The 22,497-nt window shown below is 38.9% G+C and overlaps 1 protein-coding gene across 1 annotated transcript in view; it reads left to right on the top strand.

The window, feature by feature from the left end:
* Nucleotides 1-22,497, top strand: part of LOC102079644 (deleted in malignant brain tumors 1 protein) — a 75,774-nt gene that overhangs the window by 49,696 nt on the left and 3,581 nt on the right. The window contains exons 15-27 of the mRNA XM_025901437.1: nucleotides 10,338-10,772; nucleotides 12,343-12,762; nucleotides 13,072-13,392; nucleotides 14,330-14,749; nucleotides 15,060-15,380; nucleotides 15,688-15,749; nucleotides 17,113-17,371; nucleotides 17,681-18,001; nucleotides 18,939-19,358; nucleotides 19,668-19,988; nucleotides 20,915-21,334; nucleotides 21,896-22,009; nucleotides 22,409-22,452. Of these exons, the coding sequence (XP_025757222.1) occupies nucleotides 10,338-10,772; nucleotides 12,343-12,762; nucleotides 13,072-13,392; nucleotides 14,330-14,749; nucleotides 15,060-15,380; nucleotides 15,688-15,749; nucleotides 17,113-17,371; nucleotides 17,681-18,001; nucleotides 18,939-19,358; nucleotides 19,668-19,988; nucleotides 20,915-21,334; nucleotides 21,896-22,009; nucleotides 22,409-22,452 (3,878 nt within the window). The remainder of the gene's footprint in view (nucleotides 1-10,337; nucleotides 10,773-12,342; nucleotides 12,763-13,071; nucleotides 13,393-14,329; nucleotides 14,750-15,059; nucleotides 15,381-15,687; nucleotides 15,750-17,112; nucleotides 17,372-17,680; nucleotides 18,002-18,938; nucleotides 19,359-19,667; nucleotides 19,989-20,914; nucleotides 21,335-21,895; nucleotides 22,010-22,408; nucleotides 22,453-22,497) is intronic.

Here is a 22,497-nt window from a genome sequence, read left to right as displayed (position 1 = left end):
TTAAGTTAATTGCCCAATATAATTTGTAAGTACCTTGATCTAGTGGGCTAAATAAGCACATTCAGCCCGTCCTCTCCCACAGCAAGGCACACATCTACCTGCTTCTTTACACATAATATTATGCAAAATGAATTACAGAGGAAGAAGAGAGAGAATAAAAAATATGTTTAGTATCTTTCATCTCATTGCATTAGTTTTATTGTTACTGTTCACACTTTTATCAACTTTGATTCAATCAAACAAACAGATCAGCTAAATTTACCATGCAATACACACAGCAGTAGTCAAAGTTCACATCTATTCCATAGATGAAAGTAAAAAGCAGAAGTAAAAAGTATTTAATAGTTGCACAGTATGAATGTGAAATGTGATAATGTTGCTCTGTGTATTCTGAATGTGTAAAACGGCAATTATTTACAAAACACAGTCAAAGTCTCTCGCTGTCTTGATGACAGCTTTTTGCTGCTCATGTTAATCATTATTATTGCCAGAAATAGTAATTGTATCAGTATGTGTCCTCTATAGTGTGATCAGTGGGCTCAAATGTGACAAATGTCTTATGAGAAATGGCAAACAAGATTTCTCTAGATACTTGTAAAACCAAACGGTTCCCTTTTACGCATATATGCTCTCTATATATTTTGATCACTTCAAAACTCAATTTCTGTTATTGACAACTGTGTTATCAGGTTTCTACAATATCTCACTGCTACCGTATTTTCCGCACTATAAGGTGCACTTAAAATCCTTTAATTTTCTCAAAAATCAACAATGCACCTTATAATCCGGTGCGCCTAATGTATGAATTCTGGTTGTGCTTACTGACCTCAAACCGATTTTATGTGGTACACAGCGCTCAAAAATCTGTCAAAAATTTTTTAGTATGGCTTTTTAAGCTACGAAGCCGCACCTCTGGATGGATGATAGTAGCTTGTACATTTGTTGGAAACAACATTTATGAGAGATGTACTTTGTTAGGCCCAAAAGACGTCAGCTCACATTACAAAATGATGTAGAATGTAAAGTTTTTAACATAACATGTGCCATGTTCCTGGGTCTTTGACCCAGTATTTTGTATTTCTTCTTTATCTTTAATTGTGTTCCATTTGATTCTTAGTTTATTTGCTGTTTAGTGTTCACCTTGATGTATTTCCTCTCTATTTATTTCCCAGTTACAGGCAATGGTTTGATGCTCTAAGTTTAGTCTTTAGGTTTAATAATTATCGTTTTCTACTTCTACTTTCTACTCTCAGGTTCCCTTGTTCTTTTTCTAGACTTCATCTCATATTCCCATTATGTTATTTTCTGTTATGATATAATATGATATAATATTATGATATAAATGCACACAGAATAACTAGAGGAAGGAAAACAGGTGGAAACAGTTGGAACTAGCTACTCACTAAAGAGACAGAGGAAGCATTTCTGAAACTGACTTTACTCCTACACAGCACCCCGTGCTATCTTGCATAGATAGAGCGCTTTAGGTTGAAGTTGTAAAATGTTGCTTTTTTTGTTTCTTTCTTTGGGTTTTTCTTTGGGTTTGGTTTCAGAAAACAGTGATCACAGGAAGAGAGACTATCAAAATAAAACAGGAAGTAACAGACCGAGAGTCAGACTAAGACTTGTGGGCTTGACTCTGACACTGCAGAGAAACAGACTCTGAGTTATGACAGACCGGAAAGAGAGGAAGGACACACCAAACACAGAGACAAGATATTGAAAGCAGATTTACTGACTTGGTCATTTTTTCCATGTTTCACTACTTCACTGCTACAAACTTCGTTATCCCAAATCCCAAATCCCAGCTAAACCTCTGTTCTGAAGTGTTCATAAAAGATCAGTAGTTCATAAGCAGTCTCTAAGACTCATAATTTGAAGTCAGTAGGTGGCTGCAGCTTGTTTTCTTGGCACACTTTAGGTATTTGCAGTGATGGGAATAACGGCGTTACAAGTAACGGCGTTACTAACGGCGTTACTTTTTTCAGTAACGAGTAATCTAACTAATTACTATTCCTATCGTTACAACGGCGTTACAGTTACTAACAAGGAAACGCGGTCCGTTACTATTTTTCAACAAACAGACGGTTGAAGCTGTGTTCAGCTTACCGCATGTTATATCAGTTGCACGGAAGTAGCTGTAAGTAATCTGGACGCTACAGCTTTAAGCAGCTGCGCGCTCCCGCGGATGGTAATCACGATCACTGTCTAGCACAACACCTGGAGCTAAGGAGGCAAAACAATCGCATGAGTGCTGCTGTTTGACTGAGGAAGAATAAAGTAGTCGTGGTAAGTCAATCACATGACCACTTAAAGACAAAGCAACAAGGTGCCAGTTTTTAAATTGTGTTGATAGGCCACGTAAAACCAGAGTCATGATAAACAATATATACGCTGCGTTTTTTCATCAATTTTTTCCTCATGTTAGCGCTAGCAAGCACTCTCTGCTTATGAGCAATAAAACAAAACAAAAAAAAGTTTTAGGAGTGACGGCGAGAGAAAGAGAGAGGGAGAGAGAGAAAGAGAGAGGGAGAGAGAGAAAGAGAAAGAGAGAGAGCAGAAAAAGAGAGAGAGCGAGTTTTGAGATGTGAGATTTGTGATGTTTAGCGTGTTTGGAGTGTGTGGTTAATGTGTTGTCTTGTGTAGTTAGTGTGTAGTGTTGTGGATAGTTTTGTGTTGTGTGTCAGAACAATGAGGCGACTGCTGTCTCCAGGTAGAAACGGAGGTGATACACCTGCTGCTGTCAGACCTGCAGGTATCAGGCTGTGATGTTCTCCTTTATAGTGGACAGAAATGATTTTTTTGGAGTGGCACAAATAATTTATGTGGCATCTTACTGAATGCAGAACAGCTGATTGTTCTTTAAATAGTTTGAAATGGTTATTTAAAAAAAGGGTAAAAGGTAAATGGATGCAAATAACTTTGTTGTTTGCAAAACTTGTGCATAGGATTTTAAAATTGACAATTAATATTTGCATTTGAAGTTATGAAATATGATTCATTAAACATGTTTATGGTTGTTACAGTAAAAATATAACTTTTTCTACTGTGATTTTATGTTTTTTGTCTGATTTTAGATCAATTCTGGTTATACAGTATGACAAAATGAGAACATAACAGTAAATTCAGGCACGTGAGGTTGCGCTAAAAAGGATGATACCAAACAAGGCAAAGTAAATAGTTTTTAAAGGTAAAATGTGGAGAGAAAATCAAGAGTAGTAAAAAAATGGCCAATTATACCCTGGACGCCAGAGGGTTAAACGTTCTTTGTTTTTTTTTTAAGTAACGTAATAGTTACTTTTCCAAGTAATTAATTACTTTTAGAATATTGTAACTCAGTTACTAACTCAGTTACTTTTTTGAAGAAGTAACTAGTAACTATAATTGAATTACTATTTCAAAGTAACTTGCCCAACACTGGGTATTTGATAACTAATAAGTCAAGGTTTTAATGCTGCGGCCTGAGAGCTCTTCCTGACCCTGTGCATCCCTTTATGGCCTCAGCTTTGAATCTTTGAATTCGACATTGGTGCAAAACTTCTCTCTGTGTGCCTGTCTACAGCTTGGTATATCTTTTAATTACTGCTGTTTTGGACAGAAAATGGACAGGAAGTGTTTTCACTGTTTGACATGTTGAAACTACAGTACTGCAAGATGATAAATTAATATTTTGCATTTCAATAAAACGCAAACAGCCTGTTTTCAGTAGAGACTAAATGAAGAAAAAAAAAGAATATTTAAGTTTTGAGGGATAACTTGAAAAGTTATAACTTGAATTCATACACAGTTATTCTTTGACTGTGCAGTTGGTAAACCCTTAAGCAGAGGGGAAGAGTCAGGAGGAGGGGACATAAGAACAAGAGAAGTAAGAAGTTCCTGGTTTGCAAGTGAAAAAGAAAAGAAGCAACATTAACCCATCAGTGGCTCAAGATGAAAGTCTATCACATTTTGATCTGCTTCATCCTCCTGAGTGAGTAAATTCTCATCTCTAATATTCAGTGTTACTTGTCTTTCTTTTCTTTTCTTAGGAATTAATCCTTAAGCTTTGTTCATTTTTAAACACTAACTGCTTCAGCAGTTCAGGTATTCAGCCTTTCTTCATTTTATTTATTCGGCATTGAAAATAGGTCAGCAGTGAACCACGACATACACCACTTCCAAGTACATTAAAAGTACAAGATAACTTAATATAAATAAATATAAACCTGCCAGGAATAAGTTCATATCATTTCTTTTAGCACAACTGTTATGTGCTAGTTATGGTGTGTTCTTTTCATCCCTGTTTCATCCCCAGAAATTATTTTTCAGATTTGTTGTTTTTCCTCCAGTTTAACAAGATAAACTCAGAATAACCTACACTGCTCAAAAAACTTTTAATTAGAGTATAGCATCAAGTTAATTAAACCTCTGGCTTATTAATCTGGTTAGTTAAGTAGCAGTGGGGTATATTAATCAGTTTAAGCTGCTTTGACTTCTCCTATCTGCTGGTGTTACATACCATGCAGGGGTCTGTCCTTTCATGATGGTTCTTCTCCTTGTTCATCTTCTTTCTTGTGTTTCTGCTGCCTGAGGTACAGTGTTGGGGAGTAACGGAATACATGTACCGCCATTACGTATTTAAAATACAAAATATGAGTAACTGTATTCAGTTACAGTTACCATTTAGAAGGGTGGTATTCAGAATACAGTTACTTTGTTGAAATGAATGGATTACACGGCGATATTTTCCTGTTTAGGCTATGCCCTCTCCACGCCGGTGGAAACCCAAACCAAACACGCATTAAAAGGCTCTAAGGCCTGTCTCAATCTGACGGTCCATGTCACCCCTACTTGCGGCCCGCATAATGACGTGAAGAAATATTTTTTAAAAATTATTCAAAAAATGATTTAATATGAAGGCAATAGGCAGAGTGTTACAGGCATAGCCCTAAAGAATGTAACTACGAGCCGGACACGGAACCCGACGTATTAGCCAGAGGTCCCTTTACGGTTTTACGGCTTTACGGTTTGGAGCCACAAACCTGTTTTATATACGCGAATAGTTTTCTATACGAGATCGCTGCAAAAGGTGGAGCCTTGCCTAATGTCCACCCTACTGTTACTCATTTTATATTAAGATTTAAAAATTTAGTTGTCACGGCGGGGTGCGCCAGTGTGAAGATGAGGTAGACTCAAAAGCAGACACGGTGGAGACAGAAGTATTCAATTCAATTCAATTCAATTTTATTTATATAGCGCCAAATCACAACAACAGTCGCCTCAAGGCGCTTTATATTGTACAGTAGATCGTACAATAATAAATACAGAGAAAAACCCAACAATCATATGACCCCCTATGAGCAAGCACTTGGTGACAGTGGGAAGGAAAAACTCCCTTTTAACAGGAAGAAACCTCCGGCAGAACCAGGCTCAGGGAGGGGCGGGGCCATCTGCTGCGACCAGTTGGGGTGAGAGAAGGAAGACAGGACAAAGACATGCTGTGGAGGAGAGAGAGAGATTAATAACAGATATGATTCAATGCAGAGAGGTGTATTAACACATAGTGAGTGAGAAAGGTGACTGGAAAGGAAATACTCAATCCCCCGGCAGCCTACGTCTATTGCAGCATAACTAAGGGAGGATTCAGGATCACCTGGTCCAGCCCTAACTATATGCTTTAGCAAAAAGGAAAGTTTTAAGCCTAATCTTAAAAGTAGAGATAGTGTCTGTCTCCCAAATCCAAACTGGAAGCTGGTTCCACAGAAGAGGGGCCTGAAAACTGAAGGCTCTGCCTCCCATTCTACTTTTAAATACTCTAGGAACAGCAAGTAGGCCTGCAGAGCGAGAGCGAAGTGCTCTAATAGGGTGATATGGTACTACAAGGTCATTAAGATAAGATGGGGCCTGATTATTTAAGACCTTGTATGTGAGGAGCAGGATTTTGAATTCAATTCTGGATTTAACAGGAAGCCAATGAAGGGAAGTCAATACTGGAGAAATCTGCTCTCTCTTTCTAGTCCCTGTCAGGACTCTTGCTGCAGCATGTTGGATTAACTGGAGGCTTTTCAGGGAGTTTTTAGGACATCCTGATAATAATGAATTACAGTAGTCCAGCCTGGAAGTAATAAATGCATGAACTAGTTTTTCAGCATCACTAAGTTTCCAAATATAAAGCGAGCCTTTATTGTGGCTGATGGCATGAGAACAACACTAGAGACACACTGAAACTGGGAAAACTAAGGAGACTAAGAACACTGTGTAAACTAAAAGACTATGACACTCTGTGAAAGAACTATGAAAAACTATGAGCACAGAGTAACTAGGAATGCTATGAAACACAGTGAAACAACGAGGGAAAACTATGAAGTCTGTGGCAAGGATAACAGACGACCTGACAAAGAACAGTTAGAGACAAAGGACTTAAATATACACATGAGATGATCAGGGGAAGTGGAGACATTGAGGAAACAGCTGACTAGGATGAACATAATAATCCACAGGAAATGTAAACCAAAACACAAAGACATGAAAACTGGACTTTCAAAATAAACAGGAAAACATGACAAGATGCAGGCTTACACAAATTTGACAACATTAACCAGGCAGGCAAGAAACATAACCAATAACACCTAATAAACAGCAAGGGGAACTTTAACACAGGAGAAGATGACACAAAGAAATTAAGAAGCAAAGGACTAACAGCAACCTAGAAATTGACTGGATGAGCTAAGCTGAAACTAGAACACAAATGAATACAAAATGACACATTAACAACCCACATACTGGGTCACATGACCCAGTACCGTGACATTAGTTGGTATTGATATGGCAAATAACCTTAAGTAATAGTAATAAATCACACTGCAGTAGTACATTTGTGTAATTGTAAAAAGCATGATAATATATGAAGTAATCCAAAGTATTCAGAATACGTTACTCTCATTGAGTAACGTAACGGAATACATTACAAAATACATTTTGGGCATGTAATCTGTAATCTGTAGTGGAATACATTTTAAAAGTAACCTTCCCAACACTGCTGAGGTATTCATTAAGTACAAGGTTGGTTATGGCCATCTTCCTGATGTACTCATGGATATTTGTTGTCTTATCCTGAACAGCGGTTCTGACACTCACCAGTCCTTGGCCTCCTTCCTTCCGTCTTGGGGTGAAACCCTTCATCCATGATCTAGAACCTTTCTTATCTTGATGTCAGTGGCTTCTATCTCCTCCTTTGGCCAGCTTATTATCCTAGCAGGGTATGTGATCACGGGCAGGACATAGGTATTGATTGCCCGAATCTTGTTCTTTCTATTACAGTTGACTTCTCAGGACTTGCCTGACCCTCTGCAGGTATTTGGTGGTTGCAGCTTACCTGCGGCCTCTTTGTGGTTCCCATTTTCCTGTGGAGATTCCTAGATATTTGTTGCCAATGTTACCATCTAGTAGTACAATCCCCTCAGTTCTGACTACCTTACAACTACACTTCTCCAATCCGAATTGCATTCCAATGTTGTTGCTGTGTATCCTGGTGGTGCTCTGTCTACCAGTAGCTGGTGGTGCTTTGCTCCTCTGGTATTCTTCCCAATTCCTTTATGTGTCTTTTTGAGGAATGTGCCTGTTCATTTTAGCCGCTGTGATGCGTGACAGGAGCTTCCATGTGGTTCTGAGGCAGGTTCTGGTGAACCCTTGGGGATCAAGACTGTCAGGCCTTCAGTTAGCCATTCTTGGTGTCTCTTATTGACTAACAGCTGGTTCATTTGTACTGCGAGATGCTCATGGAGTGCAAGCAGATTCTTCAGCCAGTAATTGTGAATCATGTCGGGGCCTAGTGATGTCCAATTCTTCATTCTGGAGACACTTTCTTGGATGTCTGCCAATGTGATGGTTACTGGACCATGCTCGGGTTCAGTAATGGTAGTGCTCATGAGCTTTGTTATGTGTTGCACGCTTATCACATATGCTCCTCCAGTATTGCTATGTCTCCAGCCTTGGTGGTGTTGTTCTCATATTCCCATGCCACTACGACTACACCTTGGATGGTTCTGTGGAGAACAACTGGTTTATTCTCCTGCCTTCTGTTTTTCTGGTATACCTCTTTGCTCGGCAGCTTCACAGCTTGCTGTACTTCTTAGGCACCTTCTTCATTGTACCTTTCTGTAGTCTAGTCTCCTTCTCCATGGAGGGTACTGCTCCTTGTGGCTGATCACTCACTGATCACTGCTGCTTTGGTCAGCTGGTTAGTCTCAGTAATTGTGGCATTCACATCATCTAGTAGATCCTCAGAGGGTACTTCACGTAGCCTTGGTAATTGGCTATGGAGGGTCCAGGTTTCAAGTTTCACCATGATGCCATCTTTCAGGTCAGTTCCTCTCACAACACGTCGTCTTCCATCGCACTTGGGGCTTGGTACCCAAACTCGGGTGGGGGTGATGATGACATCTCCTCCCTGACCTGTCGTCCTGCCGCCCCTTGCCGTAACATTGTGTTGTACCTCATCAATCTCTAGCCATGAGAGCAGTACCTTCTTCCGAATTTTAGAACACTGAGCTACTAGTTGTTTCACCATCAATCTGGATACTGGGTATCGAAGATTCCATAGGTCCCTTATCCTATTCATGTAACCCCTTCTGCTGGGGTTACTTGCGTAGTAGCATTCCAACAGCACCCGATTTTCATTTCTTGCCCACTTATACCATCTTCTTCTAGTAGCCCACTTCTCATCAGTGTGTTCTGGTTACTCTGTCTCTCGCTCATTCTTGGTTAGCATGCGGGGGTCTAGCCTAGGGACGCTTACTGGATACAGTAACCCACAACTCCCATTCCAAAGGCATGTAGTCTTACCACTACACTATCCAGCCGCAACACAACAAAAATAAATAAATAAATACCCAAGTTCAAATGTTTAAACAAGTTCAAAAGCCTAATTTAACAAGCGTACAAAAAGCTGAAGATGTCATCACAAACAAACTCAAATTCGAATTTCTTCTTCACAACCTTTTAACATAATCTTTATCAGTAGATTGTTTGTGTAGGGAAGGATAAAAAAAGTTTTGATTTTTGCAAATTCAAATAATTAAGTGAAAATATAGCAAGTTTAACAACTAATTTTAAAACTTTATCACAATAAAATAAAGTTAATATTATGTGTTCAATTAAAGTATAAATATTATATTTTACTGTAGTATTTAACAGGACAATAGTAACTACTGATTGCTTATCTTTTTAACAGATCTTCAGGATGGAATCACTTGTCTTGCCAATCCAGAAACTCCCAACCATACAGAAATGGAAGGACGAAACACCACAGGTGGATGTTGGGCTGTAGCACAGAACTCTGGGCCCTATATACAAGCATTCCCTGAGTGCCCATTCCTTTCTTTATTGATATCTTTCATGCATCTTCTGCTTTTTTGTTTTTTTGGAAACAAACAATTGAGCTGACATCTGTACATAACAAACTCTAGCAGTCATTCGGGTAGCCAGTATCGAACTGTTCATATATCACATTTAATTGAGGAAAGGGGACAATGAGGAAAATTCACTTCCTCTTGTTCTTGTTTATTATTATTGCTGTTATTATTATTATTATTATTATTATTATTATTATTATTATTATCATTATTATTATTATTATTATTATATTTTGGCTGAATTTTAGCCATTTTCTGGTACTTTACTTTTACAGATTTCAACTTGAGATTTTATAAGCTCAAAATGATCTGTGGTCAGTTCAACACCTTGGAAATTTTAAATTGTTCATCTTATGATATTTTTTTTTTGCCAGAAAACCTTGGAATCTATGTTGTTAAATCTGTCCCAGGCTTCACACACTCACAGTCTTGTACTCTAAATTGCCACCAATGCACCATCATAATGTGAAAGTGCGTGATAGTCAGAAATGTGCTTAAAGCAAAGAATAAAAGTGAGATGTATTAACTCAAACAGGTGTGGATCCCATGCTCCAGTTACTTGCAAAATGTGCAGTCCTTGGAAAGGCAATTACTGCAATTGCTATTTTGGTGATATTGGGTGTGTAATTTGATAATTCATACAACCAATATCATGCTTGCAAGAGGCAAAGCATGACATAAACACTGTGGACCAGCGTGTCTATTACTGAGGAATACTGGTCAAACCTGCTATGGAAACTATTGCATCTACAACCTTATGTAGCCCGAAATATGAAAGCATGCATACAGTGTTGGAACTGCAACACTTTTCATGTGGGTGCACTGAAGCAAATCACTTATTTTTGTTATGTTGTTCTTAAAATAAACTGTTTATAAAAAATATGGTTTAAGCATCATTGCTGCACTACTATTATTTATTTGTATTTCTTTTTCAATGTCAAACAGAAGTGAACTCAACAGACCTGGGCTTTGGTTTATCCACACCTACTTCAAGACCGCAGACCTCTCCATCCGTTCCGGTTAATGTCACTGGTACAACAGCAGTGGACAACAGCACAGGAGTTGAGGGGGAGGTCCGCCTGGTAAATAGGGGTTACGGCTCCTGCTCTGGCAGGGTGGAGATCTTCCACAGAGGCCAGTGGGGGACAGTGTGTGATGATTCTTGGGGCCTGGAGGATGCTCAAGTGGTGTGTAGGCAGCTGGGCTGTGGTAGGGTCCTGTCCATACCAACTAATACACTAATTGGACAAGGCACAGGGCCCATCTGGATGGATGATGTGTCATGCACAGGCCGGGAATCCAAGCTTTCTGAGTGTCGTCACTCAGGGTTTGGATCTCACAACTGCGGCCACAATGAAGATGCTGGTGTCATCTGTCAAGGTAAATTTGAGAAGGTGGCAAGGCTGAGGTCCCACCTGTTTGACTATATGTCCTCGATATAATTTCAACTGATTGGTTTTCAGTGACCAACCATTATACAATGATTTTTACTTTACACTAAAATATTTTACCTACAGGCTCTTTGACATTGAATACTACCATTTTGTTAAACATTCATGTGGAAGGAAAGTATAGTTTCAACTGGGTAGTTTGCAATGTTGATCTACAGTATACAGTGACTTATCACAAAAATTATTATTGAGTCCCGGATTTCTTTATATTTTGTATGTATTTCTTTTTAACACAGAAACTCAAGGGAATGTTCGCTTGGTTAATGGAGGACATGGCTCCTGCTCTGGCAGGGTGGAGATCCTCCACAGTGGCCAGTGGGGACAGTGTGTGATGATTCTTGGGGCCTGGAGGATGCTCAGGTGGTATGTAGGCTGCTGGGCTGTGGTAGGGTCCTCTCTGCACCAACTAATGCACGATTTGGAGCGGGCAGAGGATCCATATGGCTGGACCAGGTGACATGCACAGGCTGGGAATCCAACCTGTTTGAGTGTCGCCACTCAGGGTTTGGATCTCATGACTGCAGCCACAGTGAAGATGCTGGTGTCATCTGTGAAGGTAAATTTCAGAAGGTGGAGACACTGAGGTCCCATTTTTTTACTCTGTGTCTATGTTGCCAAGTTTATTATACAATAATAGAAATATTATATGTTTTATTTACATTAAAGTCTACTACCCACAGGTTTTGTTATATTAAATATTTTGTCATTAAACATTAATATTTATCAATCGTTTGAGCGCCACCTAGATGTAAGAGAACATATCATGTTATATACTTTAGCATACTCCTCCTCAGAAGCTGACTACATCCATCTCAAATGTGGTCAGAAAAATATTTTTAAGTTTTTTCCTGATTGCAAAAATTATGGGTTTTCATATAATGATGCCCTCTGGTGGCAGACAGTTCACCACGAAACATCAAGTTATTGTTAAGGGAGAAGGAAAACTTGAATATTCTTAAAAGTTGGTTGAAACTTCCATGATTCTGTTGGCTCTGCCGCAATATTTCATTAAAAGAACCCAATCACTGCATTTTAGTTACATTCATGAAATTCAGAGGCCTCATTTATTATTGAAAAAAAAAATCGTTCTTTGTACAATAACCTAGACTCAAGAGGATGTACGCCATTATTAATTTAAGTTGATATTATACTGGTGGTTCCATTACTGCCTCTTTCATTAACAAATTCCCGCTGAATATTTAAAAAGATCAAGATAATCTTCAAATCGTTTCATCTACAGACTTTTTGAGTTTTTGTTGGGAGGGTTTCTCTGTGAAAGTACAGCAAATGTCCTTGTGTTTTACCATAGCACATAAAACTGTTAAAACTCAAATGTGTAATCTCAATGTTGTCTTCAAATTGATACATTTTAAATATGAATACACACTAACAAATTAATTTTAAAAAACCTTGTTGTCAGACTGTTTTTAACAAAATTCCTTCAGCACAGCTGTACTATTATTATTATTTATGTGTATTTCTTTGTTAATTGTAAACAGACCCTGGATTTCCTTATTCCACACCTGCTTCAATACCACAGACCTCTCCAGCTTTTCAAGTTAATGTCACTGGTTCAACAACAGTGGACAACAGCACAGCAGTTGAGTGGGCGGTCCGCCTGGTAAATAGGGCTTACGGCTCCTGCTCTGGCAGGGTGGAGATCTTCCACAGAGGCCAGTGGGGGACAGTGTGTGATGATTCTTGGGACCTGGGGGATGCTCAGGTGGTATGTAGGCAGCTGGGCTGTGGTGGGGTCCTCTTAGCACCAACTAATGCACGATTTGGACAAGGCACAGGGCCCATCTGGATGGATGATGTGAGATGCACAGGCCGGGAATCCAACCTGTTTGAGTGTCGCCACTCAGGGTTTGGATCTCACAACTGCGGCCACAGTGAAGATGCTGGTGTCATCTGTCAAGGTAAATTTGAGAAGGTGGATGGACTCAAGTTTCTACCTATTTGACTTTTGTCCCTGATAAAAATTTTAAGTGAGAGGTTTTCAGTGACCAACTATTACACATTTATATTCACTTTACACTAAAATATTTTACTACAGGCTCTTCGACACTGAATGCTTCAATTTTGTTAAATATTTAAAGTTGAAGGAAAGTGGAGTTTGAATTGGGTAATTTGCAATGTTAATCTACCTGTTTATAGGGGCTAATTCCAAAATTATTATTGTTTTCTTGCATTTCTTTATTTTTTGTATGTATTCCCCTTTATCACAGAATCTCAAGGGAATGTTCGCTTAGTTAATGGAGGACATGGCTCCTGCTCTGGCAGGGTGGAGATCCTCCACAGTGGGCAGTGGGGGACAGTGTGTGATGATTCTTGGGGCCTGGAGGATGCTCAGGTGGTATGTAGGCAGCTGGGCTGTGGTAGGGTCCTCTCTGCACCAACTAATGCACGATTTGGAGCAGGCACAGGATCCATCTGGATGGATGAGGTTGCATGCACAGGCAGGGAATCCAAGCTTTCTGAGTGTCGCCACTCAGGGTTTGGATCTCACAACTGCGGCCACAGTGAAGATGCTGGTGTCATCTGTGAAGGTAAATTTGAGAAGATGGAGACACTGAGGTTACATTTTTTTACTATGTGTCTATGCTGTAAAATTTATTATACAAAAATAGAAATATTATGTGTTTTTACATTAAAGTCTGCCCACATGTGTTGTTATATTAAATATTTTGTCATTAAACATTAATATTTATCAATCGTTTGAGCGCCACCTAGATGTAAGAGAACATATCATGTTATATACTTTAGCATACTCCTGCTCAGAAGCTGACTACATCCATCTCAAATGTGGTCAGAAAAATGACTTTGATTTCCTCTGAATGCAAAAATTAAGGTTTTTTATATAATGATCTCCTCTGGTGGCCGAAAATTCACCACGAAACATGAAGCTATTGTTAAGGGAGAAGGAAAACTTGAATATTCATAAAACTTGGTTGAAACGTCCATGATTCTGTTGGCTCTGCTGAAATGTTTCATTGAAACAATCCAATCACTGTTTTTTAGTTAAAGTCATGAAATTTAGATGCATCATTTATTACTGAAAAACAAAAAAAATTACTTCTTTGGGCAATAACCTAGGCCCAACAGGACATCCACCTATTAATTTAAGTTGATATTTTACTAATGTTTCCATTATTGTCTCTTCAATTAACAAATTCCTGCAGAACATTTAATGAGATCAAGATAATCTTTCATTCGTTTCATCTACAGACATTTTATTTGAGTTTTGCTGGGAGGGTTTCTCTGTGAAAATACAACAAATGTCTTTATTTCGCAATACCACATAAAACTGTTAAAACTCAAAAGTGTAATCTCAAATTTGTCTCTGAATTGAATCTTTTTAAATATGAATACACGCTAACAAATTAATTAAAAAATTTTGTTTTCAAACTGTTTTTAACAAAATTCCTTCAGCACAGCTGTACTATTATTATTATTTATGTGTATTTCTTTGTTAATTGTAAACAGACCCTGGATTTCCTTATTCCACACCTGCTTCAATACCACAGACCTCTCCAGCTTTTCAGGTTAATGTCACTGGTTCAACAACAGTGGACAACAGCACAGCAGTTGAGTGGGCGGTCCGCCTGGTAAATAGGGGTTACAGCTCCTGCTCTGGCAGGGTGGAGATCTTCCACAGAGGCCAGTGGGGGACAGTGTGTGATGATTCTTGGGGCCTGGAGGATGCTCAGGTGGTATGTAGGCAGCTGGGCTGTGGTAGGGTCCTCTCAGCATCAACTAATGCACCATTTGGACAAGGCACAGGGCCCATCTGGATGGATGATGTGTCATGCACAGGCCGGGAATCCAACCTGTTTGAGTGTCGTCACTCAGGGTTTGGATCTCACAACTGCGGCCACAGTGAAGATGCTGGTGTCATCTGTGAAGGTAAATTTGAGAAGGTGGATGGACTCAAGTTTCTACCTATTTGACTTTTGTCCCTGATAAAAATTTTAAGTGAGAGGTTTTCAGTGACCAACTATTACACATTTATATTCACTTTACACTAAAATATTTTACCTACAGACTCTTAGACATCGAATGCTTCAATTTTGCTAAATATTTAAAGTTGAAGGAAAGTGGAGTTTGAATTGGGTAATTTGCAATGTTAATCTACCTGTTTATAGGGGCTAATTCCAAAATTATTATTGTTTTCTTGCATTTCTTTATTTTTTGTATGTATTCCCCTTTATCACAGAATCTCAAGGGAATGTCCGCTTAGTTAATGGAGGACATGGCTCCTGCTCTGGCAGGGTGGAGATCCTCCACAGTGGGCAGTGGGGGACAGTGTGTGATGATTCTTGGGGCCTGGAGGATGCTCAGGTGGTATGTAGGCAGCTGGGCTGTGGTAGGGTCCTCTCTGCACCAACTAATGCAAAATTTGGAGCGGGCAGAGGATCCATCTGGATGGATGATGTGTCATGCACAGGCCGGGAATCCAAGCTTTCTGAGTGTCGTCACTCAGGGTTTGGATCTCACAACTGCGGCCACAATGAAGATGCTGGTGTCATCTGTCAAGGTAAATTTGAGAAGGTGGCAAGGCTGAGGTCCCACCTGTTTGACTATATGTCCTCGATATAATTTCAACTGATTGGTTTTCAGTGACCAACCATTATACAATGATTTTTACTTTACACTAAAATATTTTACCTACAGGCTCTTTGACATTGAATACTACCATTTTGTTAAACATTCATGTGGAAGGAAAGTATAGTTTCAACTGGGTAGTTTGCAATGTTGATCTACAGTATACAGTGACTTATCACAAAAATTATTATTGAGTCCCGGATTTCTTTATATTTTGTATGTATTTCTTTTTAACACAGAAACTCAAGGGAATGTTCGCTTGGTTAATGGAGGACATGGCTCCTGCTCTGGCAGGGTGGAGATCCTCCACAGTGGCCAGTGGGGGACAGTGTGTGATGATTCTTGGGGCCTGGAGGATGCTCAGGTGGTATGTAGGCAGCTGGGCTGTGGTAGGGTCCTCTCTGCACCAACTAATGCACGATTTGGAGCGGGCAGAGGATCCATATGGCTGGACCAGGTGACATGCACAGGCTGGGAATCCAACCTGTTTGAGTGTCGCCACTCAGGGTTTGGATCTCATGACTGCAGCCACAGTGAAGATGCTGGTGTCATCTGTGAAGGTACATTTCAGAAGGTGGAGACACTGAGGTCCCATTTTTTTACTCTGTGTCTATGTTGCCAAGTTTATTATACAATAATAGAAATATTATATGTTTTATTTACATTAAAGTCTACTACCCACAGGTTTTGTTATATTAAATATTTTGTCATTAAACATTAATATTTATCAATCGTTTGAGCGCCACCTAGATGTAAGAGAACATATCATGTTATATACTTTAGCATACTCCTCCTCAGAAGCTGACTACATCCATCTCAAATGTGGTCAGAAAAATATTTTTAAGTTTTTTCCTGATTGCAAAAATTATGGGTTTTCATATAATGATGCCCTCTGGTGGCAGACAGTTCACCACGAAACATCAAGTTATTGTTAAGGGAGAAGGAAAACTTGAATATTCTTAAAAGTTGGTTGAAACTTCCATGATTCTGTTGGCTCTGCCGCAATATTTCATTAAAAGAACCCAATCACTGCATTTTAGTTACATTCATGAAATTCAGAGGCCTCATTTATTATTGAAAAAAAAAATCGTTCTTTGTACAATAACCTAGACTCAAGAGGATGTACGCCATTATTAATTTAAGTTGATATTATACTGGTGGTTCCATTACTGCCTCTTTCATTAACAAATTCCCGCTGAATATTTAAAAAGATCAAGATAATCTTCAAATCGTTTCATCTACAGACTTTTTGAGTTTTTGTTGGGAGGGTTTCTCTGTGAAAGTACAGCAAATGTCCTTGTGTTTTACCATAGCACATAAAACTGTTAAAACTCAAATGTGTAATCTCAATGTTGTCTTCAAATTGATACATTTTAAATATGAATACACACTAACAAATTAATTTTAAAAAACCTTGTTGTCAGACTGTTTTTAACAAAATTCCTTCAGCACAGCTGTACTATTATTATTATTTATGTGTATTTCTTTGTTAATTGTAAACAGACCCTGGATTTCCTTATTCCACACCTGCTTCAATACCACAGACCTCTCCAGCTTTTCAAGTTAATGTCACTGGTTCAACAACAGTGGACAACAGCACAGCAGTTGAGTGGGCGGTCCGCCTGGTAAATAGGGCTTACGGCTCCTGCTCTGGCAGGGTGGAGATCTTCCACAGAGGCCAGTGGGGGACAGTGTGTGATGATTCTTGGGACCTGGGGGATGCTCAGGTGGTATGTAGGCAGCTGGGCTGTGGTGGGGTCCTCTTAGCACCAACTAATGCACGATTTGGACAAGGCACAGGGCCCATCTGGATGGATGATGTGAGATGCACAGGCCGGGAATCCAACCTGTTTGAGTGTCGCCACTCAGGGTTTGGATCTCACAACTGCGGCCACAGTGAAGATGCTGGTGTCATCTGTCAAGGTAAATTTGAGAAGGTGGATGGACTCAAGTTTCTACCTATTTGACTTTTGTCCCTGATAAAAATTTTAAGTGAGAGGTTTTCAGTGACCAACTATTACACATTTATATTCACTTTACACTAAAATATTTTACTACAGGCTCTTCGACACTGAATGCTTCAATTTTGTTAAATATTTAAAGTTGAAGGAAAGTGGAGTTTGAATTGGGTAATTTGCAATGTTAATCTACCTGTTTATAGGGGCTAATTCCAAAATTATTATTGTTTTCTTGCATTTCTTTATTTTTTGTATGTATTCCCCTTTATCACAGAATCTCAAGGGAATGTTCGCTTAGTTAATGGAGGACATGGCTCCTGCTCTGGCAGGGTGGAGATCCTCCACAGTGGGCAGTGGGGGACAGTGTGTGATGATTCTTGGGGCCTGGAGGATGCTCAGGTGGTATGTAGGCAGCTGGGCTGTGGTAGGGTCCTCTCTGCACCAACTAATGCACGATTTGGAGCAGGCACAGGATCCATCTGGATGGATGAGGTTGCATGCACAGGCAGGGAATCCAAGCTTTCTGAGTGTCGCCACTCAGGGTTTGGATCTCACAACTGCGGCCACAGTGAAGATGCTGGTGTCATCTGTGAAGGTAAATTTGAGAAGATGGAGACACTGAGGTTACATTTTTTTACTATGTGTCTATGCTGTAAAATTTATTATACAAAAATAGAAATATTATGTGTTTTTACATTAAAGTCTGCCCACATGTGTTGTTATATTAAATATTTTGTCATTAAACATTAATATTTATCAATCGTTAGAGCGCCACCTAGATGTAAGAGAACATATCATGTTATATACTTTAGCATACTCCTGCTCAGAAGCTGACTACATCCATCTCAAATGTGGTCAGAAAAATGACTTTGATTTCCTCTGAATGCAAAAATTAAGGTTTTTTATATAATGATCTCCTCTGGTGGCCGAAAATTCACCACGAAACATGAAGCTATTGTTAAGGGAGAAGGAAAACTTGAATATTCATAAAACTTGGTTGAAACGTCCATGATTCTGTTGGCTCTGCTGAAATGTTTCATTGAAACAATCCAATCACTGTTTTTTAGTTAAAGTCATGAAATTTAGATGCATCATTTATTACTGAAAAACAAAAAAAATTACTTCTTTGGGCAATAACCTAGGCCCAACAGGACATCCACCTATTAATTTAAGTTGATATTTTACTAATGTTTCCATTATTGTCTCTTCAATTAACAAATTCCTGCAGAACATTTAATGAGATCAAGATAATCTTTCATTCGTTTCATCTACAGACATTTTATTTGAGTTTTGCTGGGAGGGTTTCTCTGTGAAAATACAACAAATGTCTTTATTTCGCAATACCACATAAAACTGTTAAAACTCAAAAGTGTAATCTCAAATTTGTCTCTGAATTGAATCTTTTTAAATATGAATACACGCTAACAAATTAATTAAAAAATTTTGTTTTCAAACTGTTTTTAACAAAATTCCTTCAGCACAGCTGTACTATTATTATTATTTATGTGTATTTCTTTGTTAATTGTAAACAGACCCTGGATTTCCTTATTCCACACCTGCTTCAATACCACAGACCTCTCCAGCTTTTCAGGTTAATGTCACTGGTTCAACAACAGTGGACAACAGCACAGCAGTTGAGTGGGCGGTCCGCCTGGTAAATAGGGGTTACAGCTCCTGCTCTGGCAGGGTGGAGATCTTCCACAGAGGCCAGTGGGGGACAGTGTGTGATGATTCTTGGGGCCTGGAGGATGCTCAGGTGGTATGTAGGCAGCTGGGCTGTGGTAGGGTCCTCTCAGCATCAACTAATGCACCATTTGGACAAGGCACAGGGCCCATCTGGATGGATGATGTGTCATGCACAGGCCGGGAATCCAACCTGTTTGAGTGTCGCCACTCAGGGTTTGGATCTCACAACTGCGGCCACAGTGAAGATGCTGGTGTCATCTGTGAAGGTAAATTTGAGAAGGTGGATGGACTCAAGTTTCTACCTATTTGACTTTTGTCCCTGATAACATTTTTAGTGAGAGGTTTTCAGTGACCAACTATTACACATTTATATTCACTTTACACTAAAATATTTTACCTACAGACTCTTAGACATCGAATGCTTCAATTTTGCTAAATATTTAAAGTTGAAGGAAAGTGGAGTTTGAATTGGGTAATTTGCAATGTTAATCTACCTGTTTATAGGGGCTAATTCCAAAATTATTATTGTTTTCTTGCATTTCTTTATTTTTTGTATGTATTCCCCTTTATCACAGAATCTCAAGGGAATGTCCGCTTAGTTAATGGAGGACATGGCTCCTGCTCTGGCAGGGTGGAGATCTTCCACAGTGGGCAGTGGGGGACAGTGTGTGATGATTCTTGGGGCCTGGAGGATGCTCAGGTGGTATGTAGGCAGCTGGGCTGTGGTAGGGTCCTCTCTGCACCAACTAATGCAAAATTTGGAGCGGGCAGAGGATCCATTTGGTTGGACCAGGTGACATGCACAGGCTGGGAATCCAACCTGTTTGAGTGTCGCCACTCAGGGTTTGGATCTCACGACTGCAGCCACAGTGAAGATGCTGGTGTCATCTGTGAAGGTAAATTTCAGAAGGTGGAGACACTGAGGTTACATTTTTTTACTCTGTGTCTATGCTGCAAAGTTTAATATACAATAATAGAAATATTATATGTTTTATTTACATTAAAGTCTGCCCACATGTGTTGTTATATTAAATATTTTGTCATTAAACATTAATATTTATCAATCGTTAGAGCGCCACCTAGATGTAAGAGAACATATTATGTTATATACTTTAGCATACTCCTCCTCAGAAGCTGACTACATCCATCTCAAATGTGGTCAGAAAAATGATCTTGATTTCCTCTGAATGCAAAAATTAAGGTTTTTTATATAATGATCTCCTCTGGTGGCCGACAATTCACCACGAAACATGAAGCTATTGTTAAGGGAGAAGGAAAACTTGAATATTAATAAAACTTGGTTGAATCTTTCATGATTCTGTTGGCTCTGCTGAAATGTTTCATTGAAACAATCCAATCACTGTTTTTTAGTTAAAGTCATGAAATTTAGATGCATCATTTATTACTGAAAAACAAAAAAAATACTTCTTTGGGCAATAACCTAGGCCCAACAGGACATCCACCTATTAATTTAAGTTGATATTTTACTAATGTTTCCATTATTGTCTCTTCAATTAACAAATTCCTGCAGAACATTTAATGAGATCAAGATAATCTTTCATTCGTTTCATCTACAGACTTTTTATTTGAGACTTTTTATTTGAGCAGTACAGCAAATGTCTTTACTTTGCAATAGCACATAAAACTGTTAAAACTCAAATGTGTAATGTCAAATTTGTCTCTGAATTGATACATTTTAAATATGAATACATGCTAACAAATAAATTTTTAAAAAGTTGTTCTCAAACTGTTTAGAACAAAATTCCTTCTCCACAGCTGTACAATTATTATTTACTTGTATTTCTTTGTTAATTGTAAACAGACCCTGGATTTCCTTATTCCACACCTGCTTCAAGAACACAGACCTCTCCAGCTAATCAACTAAATGTCACTGGTTCAACAGCAGTGGACAACAGCACAGCAGTTGAGGGGGCGGTCCGCTTGGTAAATAGCAGTTACGGCTCCTGCTCTGGGAGGGTGGAGATCTTCCACAGAGGCCAGTGGGGGACAGTGTGTGATGATTCTTGGGGCCTGGAGGATGCTCAAGTGGTATGTAGGCAGCTGGGCTGTGGTAGGGTCCTCTCCATACCAACTAATACACAATTTGGACAAGGCACAGGACCCATCTGGATGGATGATGTGGCATGCATTGGAAGAGAAGCCAACTTGCCTGAGTGTCAACACTCAGGGTTTGGATCTCACAACTGCAGCCACAAAGAAGATGCTGGTGTCATCTGTGAAGGTAAATTTGAGCAGCTGGAGAGTTTATCTTACCAATATGTAAATATTATGTTTGATGTACATTAAAGGTTTATCTACAAGTTTTATTGCATTAAATATTTTTTCTTTCACAGCCTTTTTGTACCTGCTTCTTTTATTGTTGTTATTTATATAAATTAATCTTGAGATGAAATTTACATCCCAGCTGCGATTTACTCCTTTCAGGTTACTTTCAGCTCACTTTTTACTGTATCGTATCAGTTCCCCATCCCCATCATCAGTTTTAATGAGACTATTGAATTTAAGGTTATGGTTCTCTTCTCACTAAAGGAAGTTTAGTCTGCAGAGTTGATTTGTTAAAAATAGTAATTAACAGTTTAATTGTTTTTCTGTCTTTCATTTTCATCTTTATTCTAAAATATTTCAAATGCTACATTTTAATATGTAGTTGCTCTTTATAAGGAAACATCTCATATTCAAAATCTTTCTGCCATTTTCAAAATTTCATATTGATGTTTTTTATATGTAATTTCACCCAATAACTTTTACAAGTTACGTTATTTAATTGTCCCTTTTTATTCAGTCTCTCATACAGGTTTCTCTCCGCTTTTGGTTATTGTATCTGTGGTAGTGGCGGTTCTTCTGTTGCTTGTTGTTCTTTTGCTCATCTACAAAAAGACGGCAACGGGCTATCGTGGTGAGTTCTGATCCAGCCTTATATGCTTTTTTAAAGAATCATTAATCAAAAGGATTTTTGTAGCTCCATAGTGTAGTGGTTTACACAATTGTTCAGCAAGGGATAGGTTACTACTTCAACTCCAGCTGGAGTCACAAATCATTCTTGGGATTGTGTCAGGAATGGCATCTGGTGTAAAAACTGACAAATTAAACATGTGGAGCTTCCTGTTGTTGTGGCCCCTTCTGAACAAGGGGTCAGACAAAAGTAGTAACTTTTAAAAAAAAAATTAAGTACTCTCATGGAATCGTTTGACTGCTAACCTGCCCCACTTCTTTTCCAACAGGATAAGATCAGACCTAACACCACAAAAATTAGCAAAGCTATAACATAACACATGTCTTTGTCTCTTTTCTATAGGTTTCTCTAGTTATAGAAGAAACTCAACCCAAAGCCAAACTGAGGTGATTCATTTATATTTGTTTAATTTCACTGTCATTTGTAGGCTC

Source organism: Oreochromis niloticus, linkage group LG20, assembly GCF_001858045.2.
Source record: "Oreochromis niloticus isolate F11D_XX linkage group LG20, O_niloticus_UMD_NMBU, whole genome shotgun sequence".
NCBI classification, from domain to species: domain Eukaryota; kingdom Metazoa; phylum Chordata; class Actinopteri; order Cichliformes; family Cichlidae; genus Oreochromis; species Oreochromis niloticus.
The sequence above is the reverse complement of the archived record's forward strand: the minus strand, read 5'-3'. Positions and strand labels throughout refer to the sequence as shown.